Source organism: Trichosurus vulpecula, chromosome 7 (genome assembly GCF_011100635.1).
Source record: "Trichosurus vulpecula isolate mTriVul1 chromosome 7, mTriVul1.pri, whole genome shotgun sequence".
NCBI classification, from domain to species: Eukaryota; Metazoa; Chordata; class Mammalia; order Diprotodontia; family Phalangeridae; genus Trichosurus; species Trichosurus vulpecula.
Genome location: NC_050579.1, coordinates 13,248,272 through 13,270,069, shown reverse-complemented (window position 1 = coordinate 13,270,069; position 21,798 = coordinate 13,248,272). Strand labels below are relative to the sequence as shown.

General features: G+C 44.5%; 1 protein-coding gene across 1 annotated transcript in view; it reads right to left on the bottom strand.

Moving 5' to 3' along the window:
- Window positions 1-850: 850 nt before the first annotated feature.
- The window catches only part of PSMD1 (proteasome 26S subunit, non-ATPase 1), a 114,088-nt gene continuing 93,140 nt past the window's right edge, over window positions 851-21,798 (bottom strand). Inside the window, exons 22-25 of the mRNA XM_036766958.1 lie at window positions 19,967-20,053; window positions 9,898-10,044; window positions 3,708-3,863; window positions 851-1,075 (exon numbers count right to left, since the gene is read on the bottom strand). Coding sequence (XP_036622853.1) covers window positions 3,717-3,863; window positions 9,898-10,044; window positions 19,967-20,053 — 381 coding nt within the window. The 3' untranslated portion in view covers window positions 851-1,075; window positions 3,708-3,716. The remainder of the gene's footprint in view (window positions 1,076-3,707; window positions 3,864-9,897; window positions 10,045-19,966; window positions 20,054-21,798) is intronic.

The following is a 21,798-nucleotide window of genomic DNA, read 5'->3' as shown; positions in this document are numbered from 1 at the left end:
AGATCAACTCTTACAAAAATCATGCTGAGGAAATGAGGCTTTTAGAAAGAAGGGTCACAATGAAATTAGCCAACCAGCTGAGCCAAGTTTGCAGTGTCCTTTGGGGCCAATAGGAACCTCTGGAAGCAGACCAAAGGCCACCCCCCGATGGCAGACAAATGAGTGGTAAGTAGCCAGTCTCGCCAGGATCTGCCTTAGACAAGAAGGCCCGTGGGCCAGATGAGCCAGGAGCCTGGTGCAGCATCTTTCACAAGAAGACCCATGTGGAATGTTTCAAAGGCCCAGAAAATGCCCAAACTAGCCCTGGTTTGTCACGCCCCCTTCTTTACACATCATACTAAAGCACTTGGCTTGAAGTTGTTCCTGGTCTCCTCCTCCGTGCCCATGAATGGCCCTCCACCCACCCCCTGCTCTTCTTTTTTGGGGAGCTGCATCCTTAGTGGGTACCACAAGCCTTGTACTTAAGTGACAAACACTTAAACTCTGGCTGAACCTAAATGAATTGAACAGTGTTACCTGAAGCCCAGTTTCAGGCCTGATCAACAAGAAATCACAGTGTGCAATACAGATATAGAGACTAAGGGTGGAAAAGTCCAAGCTTTCGCATCAGCTCTCCTTGCCCAGAACTGAGGCTGGCCCCAAGAGCAGAAGTTATTGGAGGGAGGAGGCTGGTGCTGGCTGCGAGACCCTCTCCTCTCCTCCCCTCCCCTCCCCTTCCCTCATGAAACAGACTAACAATTCAGCCCAGTCAACCTTCTCCTGGAACCTGGTGAGGTGGGAGGCTGGGCAAGAGGAGAACCATCATTTGGAAGACCCCAAAACAAAGCAAGATAAAAACTGGAAAACCAGCTGGAGATTTTAATATGTTTATTTGAAAACCACGTTTTGTTTGTGTAAGAGTATACTAAACAGCCATCCATCTTTTCTTCAACCGAAGACTCAGAGACTGGCTTCCCAAGGTCAGCACAGAGGCAACCATGCATGCAGTGAATGGCAGGTCTCGGCAGGAACTTCCTCATGGATGTTATTTCCAATATCAGACTCGGCAATCTTCTGGAAATGGGTGAATGAGATTCTGGAGAGAGAAGGGAAAAAAGGGAGATTTGTTCTTCTTTCCAAAAGAGCTCTTGGTTGTTTGCCCAGCTGGGAAGGGCTAAGGCTGCCACTTTGAGCTGCCATCTGGCTCCTGAGGGCCCTGATGTTGCGGACCCACCAAATTTCATGGTGGAGTTTTTCCAAGAGGATTGAAAAAAACAAAAAACCTCAAGCCAGTAATTTATTCTGGTTTGGGGGGAACTCCATCTCCCTCTCACTCTGCGTCCCCCCTCCCCAAAGCAAACCATCGTACGTTCCTTTCTGACAGTGAACAACCAAGCTAACTGCCCCATGGGTGACTTAATCAAGGCTTAGAGTTGCCAACTTTGGTCCAGTTGGTTCTGCAGAAGCAGGCTCTCGGGGAGAGAATGTTTCCAACAGAAACATCAGGATGAGGCAGTGCCTGTCCCTTCCCCCCTCTATCCAGGGCCAAGTCCAGCTGTGGTCTCTTGGCATGTATTTTTCTACTAAACAATCATGTTCACGTCTTACACAGGAGTTATCACCACTGACATCTGCAAAAGCCTCAAGCATTAATACAAGTGCAACAATCCCTGGTTTGGTTCTACAACTGGCTTTGGAAAACGGCCAGAGTTCCTTTATTCTTCCTTAAAACAAGTCCCTAATTTTGCCTGGTGATTTTTTAATTGACACTACAAAACAAATCTTCCAAGGAACCTTATTTACCAGACCCAGTCAAGACACACTAGTGTTCCTGGAGAAGTAACAAGCAAACCCACACTCAACAGGTACAAACTTCCAAGTGAAAACGTAGAATTTCTCTGAACACCATTAGGACTGGCCTCGAGTGCAGAAAACACAAAAGCAGGAGAAAAAACACCAGGCAGAGGGACCTTATGACATAGTGTTCGACCAGGAGATGGGATACCAAAGTCAAGTGTAAAATGTATCTCACTGTACGTCTTGAAGAACAGAACAGACTCCCACCTGTCTGAAGATGGGTTTGGTTTGTGCTGGCTGGAGGCAGGGCCTCAAACAGCCTTTGGGTTCCTTCCAATCTGAAGATGCTATGGATCCCAAGAACCTTCAAATCAAGGGCCACTCAAAAGAACCAGGATTGTAACTGCTGTAATAGTCACTTAGTTACCCTGGGAAGATGAACCCAATCTCCTATCTCCAAGCCCTCTTAATATTCCCACCAAACACTGGGTTGTGCTGTGGTGTAGGGGAGACTCCTAAGGGTCACCTGTGATTAAACATGGGGCACCGGGCCCAACCTTGCCTGCCTTGCCCATGGGTGGGAGACTCAATACTTGCTCAATGAATGAAGAACAAGCATTCTTAGAATCAAACTAGTTTACTTGTCAGATCTATGGATAAGGGAAGAATTTAGGATCAAACAAAATAGCTAATTATAAAATGTAAAATGGATAATTTTGATGATACAAAACTTAAAAGTTTTTGCACAAACAAAACCAATGCAATCAGAATTAAAAAGCAGAAAACTGGAAAAAAAACTCCAAATATTTTTAGAGCAAGTATCTCTGATAAAGGCCTCATTTCTCAAATATATAGAGAACTGAATTAAATTGAAAAGAATACAGGTCTTTCCCCAATTGATAAATAGGTAAAGGATAAGAACAGGCAGTTTTCAGACAAAGAAATTAAAACTATCTACAGTCATATGAAAAAATGCTCTAAATCACTCTTGATTAGAGAAATGCAAATTAAAACAACTCTGAGGTACCACCTCACACCTATCAGACTGGCTAATGAGACAAAAAAAAAAAGGAAAATGATAAATGTTGGAGGGGATGTGGGAAAACTGGGACACTAATGCACTGTTGGTGGAGTTGTGAACTGATCCAACCATTTTGGAGAGCAATTTGGAACTATGCATACTCTTTGATCCAGCAATACCACTGCTAGGTCTATATCCCAAAGAGTTTAAAAATAAAAGGAAAAAGACCTACTTGTACAAAAATATTTATAGCAGCAGTTTTTGTGGTGGCAAAGAATTGGAAATCAAGGGGATGCCTATCAGTTGCGGAATGGCTGAACAAGTGGTATATGATTGTGAAGGAATGTTACTGTGCTATAAGAAATAATGAGCGGGTACACTTCTGAAAAATCCTGGAAAGACTTAGATGAACCGATGCAAAGTGAAGCGAGCAGAACCAGAACACTGTACACAGCAACAGTGTATCATGACCAACTGTGAATGACTGAGCTGTTCTCAGCAATACAATGATCCAAGACGATCCCGAAGGACTCATGATGAAATGTGCGAACGCACTATCTGCCTCCAGAGAAAGAACAGCCACTGTCTGAATACAGGCTGAAGCAGGCTATTTTTCACTTTCTTTTTTGTCATTCTTTTTTGTTTTAGTCTTTTTGTACAATGGAAATGTGGAAATATTTTACATGATTGCACAGGTACAACCTATATCTGATTGCTTACCATATCAGGGAGGGGGGAGGGGAGGCAGGGACAGAATTTGGAACTCAAAACTTAAAAAAAAAAATTAAAAATTGTTTTAACATGTAATTAGGGAAAAAATATCACTAAAAGAATTTACTAATGATATAGAAGGAAGGAGACTCAGTAAGATGTGAAGCTGGCCCGCCCCGTGCCATGCAGCCTCACCTACCTCCAGGTCTCAGTCGTCTATGTACTCGAAGGGCTCTGGCGGCTCTGGCTCCTGCTCCTCCTCCTCGATTTTGGGGCCATGAGCTGCCACTGGCTCCACCAATTCTTCTAAATCCTCACTGGTGTCCTTCATGATAATGATGCCTCCGATGGAGAGCTACAAGGTGAACAGAGGGTGCGGGGCAGTGAGGGGACGCCCAGCCTCCGCTCTCACAGGAGGTCTTGGGCTCAGCCCACTCACCACTGCTGATGAGCTGGGTCACTACCTTCAAAGCATCGGCTTCCTTACCTATAAAACTGGAATAAGGAGACCTCCACATAGGGTAATGACTGTGATGCAGCCCCTCTGGCAATGGATGGCCCCTGCCCCTGCCCCACCCCTGTCCAGTGTTTTCTCTCATTCAGTGCTAACAGTGACTCTTCAAGCAAGCTCCTTTAGCCTCTTGGTCAAGGCAGGGGCAACTACTCAGGCCCCCCATGGAGGTGTGACCCAAGGGAGAGACCCCCCCCAGGGGAAACTGTTCTGAGCAGCTTCACACTTGCTGTGTAGAACCAGCATCTGTTGGTTTTTCACATTTAAACGTGTGCATGTGTGTGTGTGTGTGTGTGTGTGCGCGCGCGCGCGCGCATGTGTGTAAAACATAGAAAGACCACACCACAACTCCAATGGCATTGGGACCCCCGATTTTCTATCATGGGCAGATCCCACGTGGTTCTGTGCTCACTTCTGAGGGCACCTCAGTTCAGCACACAAACTCTGGCAGGGATGGTGGGAGGAATGCAAGAAAAAAGATTTACAAAGGATCAAATTAAGAGATAAATCAACCCAGATCCCCATTAGCCTACCAATGACAGAAGCTGTCAATTAAAATAACAAACCATTCACTCATGGCCAGAGTAATTTCCCTAATTCTCTTTGCTGGCCAGTACCAGGGAACACTACCCTTAGTAACATTAATAATTCATTCCGTAGCTGCAGGTGCACATGTGAAAGAAGCACATTTCTACAACTGGATAAGGAAAAAAAGACAGTGTTTGACATGTGATCATAGTTTCAGCTAGATGTTTCTGTTCCCACTCAAAATGAAATTGTGTACATGAATAGAAGTCTCTGTTGCTCCCCTCCTCCTAGAACACAAAAGCTCAGGTGAAAGAATGGATCCCAGCTTGGCTCCTAGCATCGTCCAGCAGTGAGATCCTGAGTGCCCTCGCTGAACAGCCACGAACAACCACAGGTCTTAAGTAGCTGAAGCTCACCCAGAACACAAGTGCATCGATCTGTGCCCTCTGTGCTCACGTGGCACCGAGGAGGGGGGATCTCATGCGAGCTTCCCTCCCTAACCAACAAGTGGAGGGGCTTCCCAGGACTGTGGAGAGAAGCTTCATTAAGAGCCTGCCCTTGGTGGGAGTCCAGTTGCACTGAACAGCCTCTGTTCTTTGGGAAGGCTGCTATAACTCCAGGTCTAGGGGAGGGGGCCCTTCCGGCCTCCAGGTTCTGCACAATTTCTTTCTGTGCTACATTTAAGAGGGGGGTGGGGAAGGGGAACACAGCGGTGTCTGCTCCCATGCTGGGGCTCAACGCCTCGACTGCTTCTTCTGTTCAGTCTGAGGATGCTGCCTCTGACTGCGCCACTCCCTGTGGGCCCCGCCCACAAGCCCTTTGGTCCAGGGCTTGGCCTCCCAAGCTGCCCACAGTGCCCCGGGAGGAGCAGTGTGCCTCCAAAGACCTCAGAGAACAGCATCCAGTCCACTGCTCTCTTTTTCTCATTGGATAGATGGGTAAACAAACAGATGGTCCAGCAAGCTAAATGACTTGATTAAAGGGAATAAACGGTACAGCCAGGACCGGTCCCCAGGCCTATGAGCTCTTCCCGTGACACGTCATCACGCTGTTCTGCAGCATTCACAAAGTACTGTGTGTGAAGATCTGAGCTCACCAGATATCCCCTTCTCTGCGGACCCAAGGGCCGCCTCTGTCTCTTGAGACCCTCACTTTGGTTTGCTCTACCCCAGATGGGTTTGCAGAACCCATCTTTGTCTGGCTCTCCTCTTCTCCTACACAAACTCATGGGCCAATCTCATCAGCTCCCATGGCTTTAATGACCATCTCTAGGCTGATGATTCTCAAATTTACCCATCCTGCCCCAATCTCTGCTCACCCCCAACCTCTCATCTCCAACTGCCTTTCTGAATCTCAAACTGGATGTTCAGCAGACACTTAAACTCAATCGCCTGAAACAGATTTATCTTTCCTCCAGCCCCCCTTCTCCCATACCCTCTTACCAGAGAGGGCACCGCCACCCCCCCAGTCCCTCAGACTTACAGCCTAGCCGTCATCCTGGAACCCCACTCTCTCTCCATATTCAATATGGTGCCAAGGCCTGTGATGTCCTCTCTGCAGCCCCTCTTGGCAATGGTGCAGGCCCTCATCACCCCAGGCTTGCACTGCTGCACTAGCCTGTGGGTGGGCCTCAAGTTTCTGTGCTCCAATCCATCCTCCATTTAGCACAGACCTGACCATGTTATGCCCTTAATCAACTCCAGAGGCTCCCTATGGCCTTCAGGATTAAATACAAACAAGATTGTTTGGCGTTCAAAGCCCTTCACAACCTGCCCCTCTTACCTTTCCAGTCTTCTTACACCTTATTCCCCAACAAGGACGTGGGCCTCCTAGCTGGTCTACCAAGACCCTCCAATCTCTCGCCTCCAGACATTTTCTCTGGCTGTCTCTCATCCCTGGAATGCTCTTCTTCCTCCACTCTGCCTGATCTCCGTGGCTTTTTTAAAGTCTAAACTGAAATCCCACCTCCTATAGGAAGCCTTCCCCACCAAACCTTCTTAATTGCAGTGACTTACCTCTGCTAATTATTTCCTGTCTATCCTGTATATAGTTTGTGTCGTACAGATCTGCTTTTTGTCTCCCCTGTTAGATTGTAAGCCCGCTGGGCAGGGACTGTCTGCTGCCTCTTTTTATACCCCCAGCACTTAGCATAGTGCCTGGCCCATGGTGGGTGCTTAATACATTTTTATTGACTATTATTTGTAACTCATTCTCTACAGATATGCAAATGAGCTGAGCTGGGTTGGCCCAGAGAAAAGGCACCATGCTGGAGGTAAGAGACTTGCCAGCCCCTCACTGGGAGTCTGATTCTGCCGACACGTGACATGACACCCGTCTTATGTAAACGTGTCAACATGCTGACTGGAGGTGGCTGGTAAAGTCATCCAAGTCTCTCATCACCCCCTCTGGCCTTCTGTTCAGCACTAAATGGAGAAGAATGAAGTGAATGGCACAAGGCTGCCCATGGCCACGAGTGGCGCTGAAAGACTGCTCCCTTGGCCTCTTATTTTTCCCATACCAATGGTATGCTTGTTTTTTTCAGAGCTGTTAGGCTCTGGCTAATGGATGATTTGGCCACTTCCAGATGCCGCCCCTTCTAATCCACTCATTACCCAATTAAGTTCCTGAAGCATCAGTGTGACAGGGTTGATCTCCAGCTTAATGCTCACCTATTGCCTAAACTCTGCAGCACCAATGCCTTAGCCTGGGATTCATGGTCCTAGGCCAGGTGGTCCCCACCAACCTTTCCAGTTTTGTCTCCTTCTCTGTTATCTCATCTTTGAGGCTCCAATTAACTCAAATTGTTTTCTGTTCTTCAATGGCACTTCCCATCTCATTTATACTTTCTGCTCCCTTCTTGGGATGTCTTTGGTGGTCTGCAAACACATGGTGCCTGCTCTGTGGTGGTCTGCAAACGCATGGTGCCTGCTCTGTGGTGGTCTGCAAACACACGGTGCCTGCTCTGTGGTGGTCTGCAAACGCACGGTGCTACGGCTCTATGACAAGGAGACTGAGCAGCCAGTTGTGGAATCCTTGGGCCTCTTTATATGTGCTTCAAATCATTTCTACTTTTCCAGAAAATGGTGATAACCGTGGCCAGTGTATGTCTTCTTCCCATTTCTCAATTAATGGCATTGAAGGCTCATCTGAATGGGTCAGAATGAAGCGGCTGTGACCATCCGTTCTTTACCGTTACAGAAGGTATCTATGCAGAGTACAAAGAGTAAAGGGTCATGGAGATCATAAGGTGCTTCAGAGGCTTTTGTCTGTGACTCATTAAGTTTTACCTCACAACTCACAAAGGAAAAACTGAGTTAATGTAATAAGCCTGTTGTGAAGGGCAATTCTGTACATATAGCTAGATGGTCAGTCCACGGAGTTATGAGTCAAGCGGTGTGTGGACATCTGGTACAGGCCCTACACATGGGCCTAGCATTGAACAGGAGGAAGAGAGTGGGCTGTTAGATGTTGCTTTCAATGATCCTGAGCTGCTCCTTGGCAAACAAATAAACAAAGCCAAACCATTTTTTAAAGATGAGTGTTTTGTAGGTGATCTCCCAATTCTCCTGTCTGTAGATTACCACGACGAAAGTGGTGGATGATCCATGACCCAAAGGGCAATGATGTGGCAGATATGGCATATTATCAACAGTGACCTGAGCTGAAAGAAGTGGTGTGTGTGCAACACCATCAGAGAAATGTAGGATGAACTAAGGAGGTGGGACAGTGACAGATAGGCAGACCAAGTGTGGCACATGAGTACCCACAGGGAGGACACTGAGAGAGCCTCTGACGCACTGAGCAGGTCCTGTGGAGGACCTATGGGAGAACATGGCCAAGAACTGGACAGGATGAGAAGGCCTGAATAGGCTGCAATCTGTTTCAGCGGAGGAAATATTCACTCTGTGGGAGTACAGATCCCTGGAGGGACTGAAGGGAGCTTATAGAAGGTAAGGAGCCTAGGCTGCAGAAGCCATGGAGGCTGTTTGGCAGAACTATTTTTGCTTAATGTTATCACTATTATAACTTCAGATAACAGATTTTAGGATCCTTCTAATATCTGTGGTTTGTCTTGATTCTTCCCTCAAAGCACGGCTTTTGCGGGTGTATTAGACCCAGACTCCAATACTCAACTTCCATCTTTATTGTCTCCATGAGAGTGGCACCTCTTTCCTCCAAGTACGTGGCCTCTGACTCCCAATTGTTATGCTGAACTCTCCTTGCTCACCACAGCCAACATGTAGCACCCTTCTCAGTGGTGGCGAGATTGCTAGTGGCTAGCCCAGGCCTCACCAAGCACGCGGACAGGTCACCTGTGGGAGTGAACAACCACAGCAATCTCTTCTCCTTGGATGGACTTGGATACCTCTTGTTTGCTGGTCCCCGTGCTTCCTCTTCAGTGTTTGGTGACTCCTCTGTGTACATCCTACCACTTGTGACCTCTGTTGCTCCCCAATTTCTTTTTCTGGCTTCGTTTCTCTTTATTCTGTGGCTCCCATGCTCTGTATCCTGTAGGCACTGTCATAAGCCAGTGCATGGAGGAGGTCCTCCCTCTCACTTTTATGTTCTTCCTGCCAGCTCTCCCCTGTGATACACAGATCCTTGAAGGGCCATCTCAGTCAGGAGGGCACACACCTACCTTGCACCTGCCCATACTTCCTGGGTGAACAGCAGACAGTCCACTATGGCTATTAGCTATATGACTCTTTTAGGTCCTGAGTCGCTTCACTTTATCCTGCTTACTCTGTTAATCTGGAAAACTAGTCACTGATACTGCTCTGGCTCACACCCCCCACACCCAACAGGCCATCCAACTTCTTAGAAACATTCAGACCCGACAGTAAGAGACGAAAGGGCCGAGGACAAGACAAGAATATGACAGAGCTCCTGAGAGCAGCATGGCTCACTGATGACTACCTTCCCATGCCACGTGGTTAAGTTCTTGGTAGGAGTAAGCCTGGCGCTGAATGAGGAGAGGGAGGTGCTTTGGAGCCCGGCTACTCTCCTTGGAAGCTGGGATAGGAAAGGCCAGGAAAGATTTTAAAAGTTGTTTAACTGCTTAAACTTCTTGGTCCTCTTTTGGGAACACAAGAAGTCCCCATCTCCATTCTCACCCGATGGCCACAGGCAGTCCCTTTAGCCACCTGGGGTTTGCCTTCTTCCCCACCTCACTGTGGTGGCCAACAGGAGGCCCCTGGACATTGAGTCAAAGGCGATTTCTTAGAAATCACATAGATGTGGGGAAAGGACTGTGGATGCGAGTATCCCCACCCAATGGTTTGGATCTGAACCCTGCCCATCTCTCACAATCTGTCATGTTAACAAAGTTTGTGGGCTTTGTGTAACTCACAGGTTTAAAAGGCTGGTATCGACAGGTCTCAGTCATGGAGAGGACCTTAAGCTGTGCAGGCATAACTCGGGCTGGATTATCTAATAGCTGGAAGCTTGGCTCAGGTTCCTTTTTCTTTTCTTTTTCATCCTTCTTTTCTGTTTCATCCTAGAAAACAAAAAAACAACAAAAATAGCTTCTATTCCTAACCATGAAATCACATCAGGATTGATCTTTCCACAAACATTTGTCAAGACTGCCTGTATCCAGGCGCCAGCGGGGACATACACAGGTGGGTTAGACAAGTGACAAGTGACTCAAGACCTGGATGTTCTGATTCCACGAACACAGGTTAATTGTGGAAATGAAGCAAGAGCACATAGAAAATCAAAAAACCACACAAGAGTGGTGATAATTTGCCAGAGGAATGGGGTAAGCTGTTCATATCAGGAGTTTGTGGTAGGTAAGATCACTGTGTGCTGGGCTGATCTGGGAAGATCAACGGAAGAGACAAAACAGGATGTGTGAGCCTTGAAAGTTATATAGGACTGGATCAAGTGAAGAAGCAGGCTTTGGAGGGGAAGGGCACAGGACAAAGCAAAGGCAACGAGGCCCCTGGACTAGAGTATGGGGTTCATGGGGGAAACAACAGGAGATAAAGCCGCAAGGGGAGCCAGGGTCAGAGTGCAGAAGGCTTTGTGCACCGAGATCATCTTCCTGAAAAATTGAAAACAGAGATTTTAAAATTCTTTTTCCAAAGTTCTAAATGCTCTCCCTTCCTCTACCTCCTCCTTCACCCCAGGAGAAGTGAAGAAAAACAAAACTGATGACAAACATGCATAGTCATGCAAAGCAAATTTCCACACTAGCCATTTTTTAAAGAACAAGAGAAAGACAAAGACATGCTTCTGTCGATCTTCTGAGTCCACAAGCTCTCTCTCTGCAGGTGGAAGGCAGGCATCAACACAAATCATTTGAAATTGCTGGGGGTCATCATGCTGATCAGCGTTACTAAGTCTTTCCCAGTGGGTTATCTTTACCATATTGTTGTTACTGTGTAGACTGCTCTCACTTCACTTTGTATCAGTTCATATAAATCTTCCCAGGCTTTTCTGAGACCATCTCCTTCATTCTTACAGCATAATAATATTCCTTTACTGTTATATACCATAACTCGTCCAGCCATTCCCCAATTTAGAAGCATCCCCTCAGTTTCTGATTCTTTGCCATCATGAAAAGAGCTGTTGTATTTTTGTACATCTGGATCCTTTCCTTCTTTCTTACATCTACTTGGGGTAGAGCTATAGGAGTATTGCTGGGTCAGAGGGCATACACACAGTTTAATGACCTTTTGGGCATAGTTCCAAATTGCTCTGCAGAATGGTTGGATAGGTTTACAACTCCACCAACAGTGCATCAGTGCCCCAATTTTCCCACATCCTCTCCAGCACTATTTTCCTTTTTCTTCATCTTAAGCAATCTGATGGGTGTGAGGTGGTATTGCAGTTGTTTTAATTCACATCTCTCTAATTATTAGCGATTTAGAACATTTTTTAAAATAGCTACTGATAACTTGAATTCTTTCCTCTGAAAACTGTCTATGTATATCTTTTGACCATTTATCAATTGGAGAATGGTTTTTATTACTGTAAGTTTGACTCAGTTCCTTATGTTTTATTTTTTAAAATTAAACTTTAGTTTTCAACATTCACTTTTATAAGATTTTGAGTTTTAAATTGTCCCCCCTCCCTCCTTTCCCCTCCTCCCCAAAAAAGCATGCGATCTGATATAGGCTATGCATGCCTTATACATTTTGGAAATGAGACCTTTATCTAAAACCTTGTGGCAAAAGTCCCTGCCCCCCCAATTTTCCCTACTTTTTATATAATGTTACCTGAACTAGTTTTGTTTGTGCAAAAACTTTTTACTTCTATGTAATTCAGGTAGTTTCTTCCATGCTTCACTAATTTATGATACCATCCTGTCTATCTAAATCATACCCATTGTGAGCTGATCTTGGTGGGCACATGGTGTGGTTGCTGATTTATGCCTAGTTTCTGCCAAACCACTTTCCAGTTTTCCCAAGTTTTTGTCAAAGAGTGAGTTCTTCTCCAAAGAGAGTTGGCTTATCAAACACTAGGTTATTGTGCTCATTAGCTTCTATACATTATGTACCTAACTTGTTCTACTTCACCTATCTCTCTGTTCTCATCCACTACCATTTTTTTGGTGATTACAGCTTTGTAGTCATGGTTGAGATCCGGCAACGTTAGGTCCCTCTTAACCTTTTGTTCCTACAGAAGAATTTTGTTATTATTATTTTGTTATTTTATTTTTCTCCCATTAACAGTATTTCATTTTTTCCAATTACATGTAAAGATAGTTTTCAACATTCATTTTTGTAAGATTTTGAGTTCAAAATTTTTCTTCCTTCTTCCCAAGGCAGCAATGTGATAAGAGGTTATACATGTACAATCATATTAAACATATTTCCACGTTAGTCATGTTGTGAAAGAAGAATCAGAAAAAAAAAGGAAAGTCATAATAAAGAAAAAAACAAAAAAGCAAAAAAAAAAAAAAGAAAATAGTCTGCTTTGATCTGCATTCACCCTCCATAGTTCTTTCTCTGGATGTGGATAGCATTTTCCATCATGAGTCTTTCGCAATTGTCTTAGATCATTGTATTGCTGAGAATTGTCATCACACAATGTTGTTCTTACTGTGTACAATGTTCTCCTGGTTCCGCTCACTTCACTTGGCATTGATTCATGTAAATTTTTCCATTATTATTTTTTCTAGCTCTATGAAGTAATTTTTTGGTAGTTTCAGTAGAATGGCACTGAATAAGTAAACTAATGTAAGTAGTATTGTAATTTTTATTACATTGGTGTGGTTTACCTATTAACATTTCTCCAATTATTTAAATCTATTTGTGTGAAGAGTGCTTTTTAATTGTGTTCATAAGTTCTGGTGTGTGTGTCTTGGCAGACAGATTCTTAAGTATTTTATACTGTCAATAGTTATTTTAAACATAATTCCTCTATCTATCCTGGATTCTTGGTAACATACAGTAATATTGACGATTTGTGCAGATTTATTTTATATCCTACAACTTCACTGAAGTTGTCAATTGACTCAATTAGGTTCTTAACTGATTCTCTAGGTAAACCATTATATGATCTGCAAAAAGTGATAGTTTGGTTTCCTCACTGCCTATTCTAATTCCTTCAATTATTTGTCTTATTGCTATAGCTAGCCTTCAAGTACAATATTGAATAATAATGGTGATAATGGACCTCCTTTCTTCAAGTTGGATCTTATTAGAAAGGCTTCTAGTTTATCTCCATTATAGATAGTACTTGCTTTTTGTTTTTTAAATGGATAATACTCATCATTTTAAGGAAAGAGTCATTTATTCTAGTACTTTTTTTTAAAAACAGGAATGGATGCTGTATTTTGTCAAACAGCCCATTCTGCATCTACTGAAACAATGTGATTTTTGTTGTTTTTCTTATTGGAATGGTTAATTTATGGTTTTCCTAATGTTGAGCCAGCTGTGCATCCCTGGCATAAATCCAGTCTGGTCACAGTATATGATAGTAATAACAATATTGTTATATTCTCACTAGTATTTTGAAAATTTTTGCATCAATATTCATTAGGGAAATTCATCTATAGTTTTATTTCTCTGATTTAGGTTTCAAGCTCATATTCAGGTCACAAAGTATTTAGTAGGATTCCTCTACCTATTTTTTCAAACAGTTTATGTAGTACTGAAATTGTTTTCTAAATGTTTGGTAGAATTGTTTATCCTTTGTTTTTGAAGAGGAACCAATGAGATTATGGGCTGATGACTCGACTCACAAGTGAACTGCAATGAGGCAGACCTAAATAAAGTCATCAGCCTCACTCTCTTCCACAGTCACTGAAGTCCAGTGGCAAGACCAAGTCAAGAAGACTGGCGATGACCTGGGGTAAAGCAGACTAGGTATCTTCGACAGCTGACCAAGCTCTAAGGGCTCTACAGGCCCTGCTTTGATGCCTTCGTGGAACAAATTGTTCTCATCTGCCCACTTCGCTGCTGGAGAGTCTTCACATGCTTGTTTACCCCAAGCACAGTAGAATTAGTTTGTAAATCCATCTCATCCTGGTGTGTTTGTTTTCCCCCACAGGGAGCTCATTTATGCCTTATTCAATTTCCTGATGGTTTTATTGTCTACTTTTTCCTGTAACTCATGTTAACTTTTCCTTTAAAAGTTTGGATGCTATTGTATTTGGTGCACATTACTGATACTAATTCGCTGATTATGGTACCTTTTAGCAAAATGTTGTTTCCCTGTTTATCTCTTTTAATTAGGTCTTTTATTTTGCTTCTGTTTTGTCTGAGATCGTGGTGGCCACCTTGCATTTTTTTTTTCTTTTTTACTTCAGCTGAAGCACAATATTGCAGCCCCTTGTTTTGACTCTAAGTTTACCTTTTTGTTTCAAGTATCTTTCTTATAAACTTATTGTTGGACTCTGGTCTCTAATCCATTTTTGCTACCCACTTCTGTTTTATGGATGAGTTCATCCTATTTGCATTTATTGTGTATTTCTCTCTATACTATTTTCTTCTGTTTACCATTTTCTCCCTCTTTTTACCCCATCCCTCTTCAAAAGCCTGTTTTATTTCTAATCACTGACTCCCTTAATGTACCCTCTCTTAATCCCCACTACTTTTCTCTTAACCCCTTTCTCTCCATATCCCTGTTGGGCAATATGAATTCTGTACCCAACTGTGTGTATGTGTATATATGCATGCATGCATGCATGGGTATATATAATTTCTTTTTTTCTAGAACCACTTCAGATGAATGAGGTTCAAGTGTTGCCTCCTCCCACAACCTCCGTTCCATTGTTTAAAGTCTTCCTTGTGTGCTCCATTTATGTGAGGCAATTTTTCCCATTCTTCCTCTCTCTTCCCCCCTCTCTCAGTGTATTCCTCTTCCCCAAGCTTCCATTCTTCTTTTGAGATCATTTCAACATAATAGAATCACACCCAGGCCCTCTGTCTAACTAGGCTCCCCTTAAGAGCCCTGGTAATGATTAAGTTCTGAGGGGTTACATGTATCTTCTCCCCATATAAGGATGCACATAGTTTGATTTTGTTTAGTCTCTTATGATTTCTCTTATGTTTACCTTTTTATGCTTCTCTTGAGTCCTGTATTTTAGTGTCAAAATTTTTATTCAGCTCTAATCTTTTCATCAGGAATCCTGGCAAGTTAGAATGCTTTTTCATTAAAGTCCAATTTTTCCCTTGTAGGACTTCTTGATCAGGGAGTTCTGGATTTTGGCTAATTTTCTTGGCAGTTTTCAGGAGGCAACTGGTAGATTCTTTCGATCTCTAATTGGCCTTCTGATTTTAAAATACCTGAGTAGTTTTTCTTTTATAAAGAATTTCTTGAAATATAATGTCTAGGTTTTTGGGGGCATAGTTTTTGGGTAACCCAATGACATTTAATATCTCTCTTTGATCTATTTTCCAGGTGAGCTGTTTTTCCTATGAGCTACTTAACATTTTAGCCTATTTTTTCCCCAGTCTTTTGACTTTGTTTTAGTATTTCTTGATGGTTTGACACTCATGGAGTCATCAAGTTTCCATTTGGAGTTATTTTCTTTGGTAAGGTTTTATCAGCCTCTTTCATAAAGCTGTAATTTCTCTTTTCAAAATTTTCTTGGATAGCTTTCTTTCCCTAATTTTTCTTCTGCCATTCTTATTTGGTTTTTAAAATCAGCTTTTTGCTCTTAAAAAAAAAAAAAAGGCTTTTCTTTATTCTTCTAGGAGTTCTTGTTGGGCTTGTGTCCAATCTGCCTTTTTCTTTGAGGCTTTGCTTGTAGGTGTTTTCAAACTGTTATCTTCCTGTTTTTGTGTCTGAAGTTTCCCCATCACCATAATGATTCTTTATGGTCAGATTCATTTTTTTTCTCATTTTTCCAGCCTCCTTCTTGATTTTAGACTTTATGTTAATCTTAGGCTCTGCTCACTTCTGGGGGGATGGTTGGCCTGAGCATTTGTCCTTTGATAACCTTCTGCTGCTTTCATAGTTCACTCTGGAAATTGCAAGTTTTTGGTGCTTCCTAGGTGGTATGCTGCAGGGAGAGGTCTGTTTACTGTTCTCCTGGCCTGAGCTCTGTAAGTTTCTGACCCAGGTTTGGTTTTGGCTTGTGTGTGGCTGAGTTTTCATAGATGGCTGTTAGTCCTCTGGGAGGCTCTGTAGGTTCAGAGTGAATGAACTGCTTGACTTCCCTTTGTTGTTGGTTTCCTACCCTGCTTATGCCACTGTTTGGCTTATGTGTAGGTTTAAGGTTAGAACTGAGTGCCCTCTCTGCTCTTGGGCTCAGAAGCCCACAACTAAGTTTTGAGTACTTTTTCCTTGCTCTGTACCCAGGCAGGGCCTCTCCTGCTCATGATTGTTCCTCTCTGACCTAGAAGTATGACCCAGAACTGGGCAATAGGTGAGAGATGCCAGGTGGCATCTGTTCCTGCTCCCGGCAGTGGGTCGGGGGTGCCCTGGGATCTTCCAGCCTTGCATTCAGTCTTCATCCCATTACTGCCATTGGGCACTAGAAGGCTGCCCTGCCACTGCTGTGCTCCTGGCTAGTCCCCACCTGTGTGCACAGACTGACTTCTCTATTTTCCTAGGCTAACCTCGGCTGGGAAAATGACTTGCTATGACTTTTTCTTGACATTCCTGATCAGAATTTGTCCTGGCACATTTTCTACGTTGTAGTGGAGGTAGTGTGTTGGACAAAAATGTTGACTCTCACTGCTATCTTGACTCTGCTTCCCAGAATGAAGCTCTTAATCTAAACAGTTTGGAAGGGAGTTGAGCCTGTAAATTGTATTGGAGTTCTTGTAGACAATTGTGTCCTTATGACCTTACTCAAGAAACTACAAAGCTTTAAGGAAATATTTTATTGCCTATGATAGGAGACTATCAGGGATAAGGTTGCTAGGGAGCTATGCAAAACACCACATCAGGCGATAGAACATTACAGGAAAAGTTAATTCCATGGGAAAAATGAGATAATGTGCATTGTGTGCAACTGGCCAAGCAGGGATTAGAGCAGGGCTCAGTGAGGACAGTGGTGTTTGATTATAATACATGAACAACATTACTGTGAGATAACATTGATGGAGGAAGTGTTGGGCAGAGCACATCTATACATAATTCAGGAAGTGGTGCTCCATGGCTCAAGTCAAAGTCTCATCGAATGCCAAATCAGGGAGCACCCCAAGTCATTAGCAGCACCACTAAGCGCGACTAAATGGCCATGGGGTACAGGGCACAGTACTGACAGGATAGAGAACAGATCTGATCCCAGCCCTAATGCAGTTTATAATTGAATGAAAAAGTGAAGACAGCTGAGCAAGTAATCAGCTTAGGGCACTGTGAGAGAGGGCTGAACTGGAAAATGAATATGAGGCTGGCATCTGGTTTGTATTAAGCAGAAGCTAGCCTTCTTGGAAGCCACTAAGCAAATTAAAAAGCAAAAGGTCCTCAATGAAAAAGGTAAGCAGACATGGGTGCTGAAGACAGAGATCACCATTCACTTCAAACATTCATGCATTTTTTGCAAAATATCCATTTTAGGCAATTCCAATGAACTCAGAACACACAGATGTATCCAGTGGTCCTAGAGGGAGAATGGCAATTTAAATGCCCTGAAAGCAGACACCATGCTTTTGTTTATCTCGGTATCTTCCATGAGCCCCCAGCAAGGAGGGGCTGCCCAAATGGATGACCTCTGCTCAGTCCTCCTTCTTCTTGGCCTGTCTGTAGCACTGCCCACTCCTGGATCTCTCATCTCTCTGGCTCTGCCTGGCACCCTCACTCTCGCTTCTCTGCCCACGAGTCTGACTTTCCCTCTGACCTCTCCTCTGATGGATTCTCATCCAGGCCATGCCCACTAATTCCCCAAGGCTTTGTCTCGGGCCTCTTTTCTCCCACTTGGTGACTGACCTTGCTAGTGCCTAGGAATCTGTGCAGATGACTCCTGGCCAAGTTTCAGCTCTAGTCTTTCCCCCTGAGTCCTAGTCATTTATCAACAGCTGCCTATTAACTACATTTCCAACTGGATGTCCTGTAGGCGTCTTAAGCTCCCTACATCCCTATCATCCAGCTTTCCCCCATGGGTGCTTTCCTCTGCCCAGGGTACCAGTATCCTTATGGTCACCTGTGTCTTCTCAGTGTCACTGGCATAGTCCTTGCTTCTCTGTTAATCACTGGCATATCCCATGCTCTCCACTCACCCAATCACCAGCCGAACTCAGGCCTATGTCCCCTTATCTACTGCAATGCCTCTGGACCTCTGGCCTCAGGTGTGTCCTGTCAATCCCTCTTCCACTCAGCTCTACTCAATGGCTCCCTTCCACTTCTAGGGTCAAATATTAGCTCCTTAAAACTTTCACCCCCTTGGCCCATCCCACTTTTCCAGCCTTCTTCCATGGTCCCCTCCCGTGCATGTCTTGCTCTGGTCTAAGCAGAAACACCACACGTCATCACTTTCCCCTGTGTCCATCCAAGTCTGGAATACTCTCCTTCCTCATTGCTGTCTCTTGGAACCCCTGGTTTCCTTTGTTTCCTTTGGCAGGAGACCAGGCCTAACTTGCCCCCACTGTAGGAGTGACCTTGTATCTGCTTTATATTCATATATCAGTATGTGAGAGTGTGTGGTGTGGGAGACTGAGAACTGGGTCCTGGAGCCAGGAACATGTAGCTGCCAGTCCCACCACTGAGAGACACTGGCCACATGACACCAGGCCATGCTTGAAGACAATAACTGGCTGAAAGGGCCTGCATTTATAGGGGGAATTTCCTCACCTAGGAATTCCCTATAAAACTGAAATCACATGGCCTAGTCCTTAACCTTATTCATCCGTTTCAGAATGAGGTTTGTACATACCTGTATTTTACATGCTGTCTGCCCCTTTAGAACAGAAGTTCCTTGAAGACAGACACAGTATTTGGTAAAGGCCTGATTGCTTGTACAAAATAAAGCAAGTGAAAGTTACAGGGAGGGGAACTTTAGCTCCACGCAAGAAAGAACCTTCTAGACCCACGAAGCTGTGGTCTTAAATGGAATGCACGCTCTGAAGATGGGCAGGAGCTCCTTGTCAGTGGAAATGTCCAAGGAGAGGATGGATGATCACCTATCAGACCATTAGACTGGAGGGCCTCTAGGCAGCCTTTGCAAATCAAAAGTTCTGTGATCTTAAGGGTTCAAAAATCAAGTTCTCATCGAAGAGAATAACATTAAACTTTCTTAAAGTGAATGAAATAAATATTTGTAGGATGAAGCACCCGTGTGGGACAGTGGGAAAAGCTCTGGTTCTGGAGTTAAAGAAGCTGAGCACAAATGTCAGCTTTTGCCACTCACTGTTCCTGTGGGACCTTGGGCAAACTCCTTAACCTCAATGGGCCTCAGTGTCTATCTCCACAAAATGAGGCCTCTGAGAGCTCTGGATAGAGGATCTTATGGTTTTGTTAGGTAGTAAGTTTTCCATTACGAGGAAGAGATTGCGTGTGTGTGTGTGTGTGTGTGTGTGTGTGTGTGTGTGTGTGTGTACATGAACTCATCCCTAGGCCCCTTAAGATTCTTAATTAAAGAGCAAGAAATTGTGAAAAATGTAAAAGAAGGAAAAAGCCAAGGGGGGATTGCAGAAGGTGGGGGGGGTCAGTAGTTAAGTCCACACCAGCCTCAGATCCTCTGGAGAAGGCCCACGTCAGAGGTCACTCCCATGGTTATCAGAGGGAAGCCCTCTTCCACTCTGCCACTAACTCGGCATAGGACTTGCTCGAGCCCCCTGGGCCAGCCAGCCCTTGGGAGTCTGCTCCCTCATCTGGCTGGATAATATCGAAGATGCACAGATGTGGATGGGAAGCTGTAACAACGTTCAAGAACACAGCCCACTGTGCTGGCACCCAATATAGGTAGGGTGTGGAGGTGTAGGGGTGTGGGGGGGGAGGGAGTGTGTGTGCCCAGAACAGCCACTTATGAAGGGTTTGCTAATTCTACTCAATTGAATAGATGACTTGGTTGTACTGACCACTTCCATTTTCTCTTCTTCTTTCTTTTCTTTCTCTTTTTCCTTCTTTTTCGCCTTGGCGGTGATTGAGAGCACAGCAGTAGAAACCTAGGTAGATGGACAGACAGGATGAATGGGTAGGTGGGGCCCCACCCCTGCCACATGTGTGCAAACCTGCTCCCAGACCCAGACCAGATTCCACTCGGCAATGCCCTGAAGACACTTGGAAGGATGCGATGTTTAGGACTCCATGGAGCTGGGCCAGACCAGTGGGGGGACACCCATTTGCTCCTGCTGGAAGTGGGATCCTGGGAGGATCTACCTCCCACTTCTTAGATGCAGTACGTCCTTACCCACAGTCAGGAGTACTGAACAGTGTGGGGCACCCCGGCCCCCCTGCCCCACGTCCCCCACCTCCCAGTCCTTGTAGGGAAGACAAAATAATACTTCAGTCTAAAGCGCTTGGTCTAATCTGAATGAGAAATCTCATCAGCCTTCCTTTAACTTCCAATTCTGAAACAATGTCCAGCACTGAAGGCTCTCTAGATTATTCTGACCTAAGGCCTAATATAGGTCAGGAAATGGCTTTTATCAGACTCAGAGAAGTAAGAAGCCTTTGATTAATTCAATTAACAGAAGTATCCCGAGGTCACCTTTGACCAGGATAAAAGGCTGCTCCACAGAGAAAAGGGTTCCCAAAAGTGACTGCATGGCTTCAGGAAAAGCATTCTCCAGAGTGTGCAAAAGGTGAAGTGACCGTTATTCTGTTTGCTAAATCAAAACTGTAGTGTAGATTTTATCCCCCTTTGAGGAAGGTTTTATTTTTGTTCTTAACCCCAATGAAATGTAGTTCAAAAATGTCTGGCTAAAGAGATTTTCAAAGGCAAGATGAATTTCCATCCCCATAAATTTCCTCTGTCTAAATAGAAATACTTAGAATAATTGAATTAATAATCTGTCTCTGGAATATCTGTGTCTAAATGCAGAGGATGGCTTTGCTCTGCCACAAAACAGTAACCCTCATAATAGATGGCATCTCAATTCCATTTTCTTCACAAAAACCCTGTGAGAACCAGTGTGTTATTCTTCTCAACACTCCAGATCACTCAGCTAGTGAGGGAGGGCTTGAGGAAGAACTCAAACCCAGACCTCTGGTTTCACAGGAGGAGCACATGAATCACTTCATTCCTAACAGGTAACAGGGCTTGTTCTCAGTGAATGAGACGGACGCATAAAGGTGGTTCATTGTTTGGAGGTGGCTGCTCTGAGGAAGTGCCTACTGGGCTCTCCCCAAGCCTCCAACCCTCTTGCCAAAGGGATAATGGTCTTAGGAACCAGGGAGGGAGGAGAGCTTCTGAAGGGACAGGCTGTGATTCCCACAAGGTGTCCATCACACCTCGCAGGCTATGCGGCCTGCCTATCCAAAACGTACTGAGAGCTACATCAGGAGAGGCGGCCTAACGTGGTTGGTCAGTAACTGGACCTGGGGGCAAGAGGACCTGGTTTGAAATTTCGCATCAGACATTTATTAGTAACGTGACTCCGGGCACATCACAACCTCTTTCTACTTTTCTCATTAACAAAATGGGAAGAAGGAGGGAGAGTGTGATTGAATTCAATAGTCTCCAAGGCTGCTTCCTGCTTGAAATCTATGATCCCATTTACTCAATAAACCAACAAGCATTTACTACGTGCCTACTATGTGCCAGGCACAGTGCCATCGAGGATGACAGAGGGGTTACCAGCCAATGTTAGCCCGAGCGCATGCACAAGATGCCACTGGCTGCCCTTCCTCGATCACTTGCTGACCCAGATGAAGCTTGGGAGCAGCCGCCCTGAACTGAGGCCCCTCA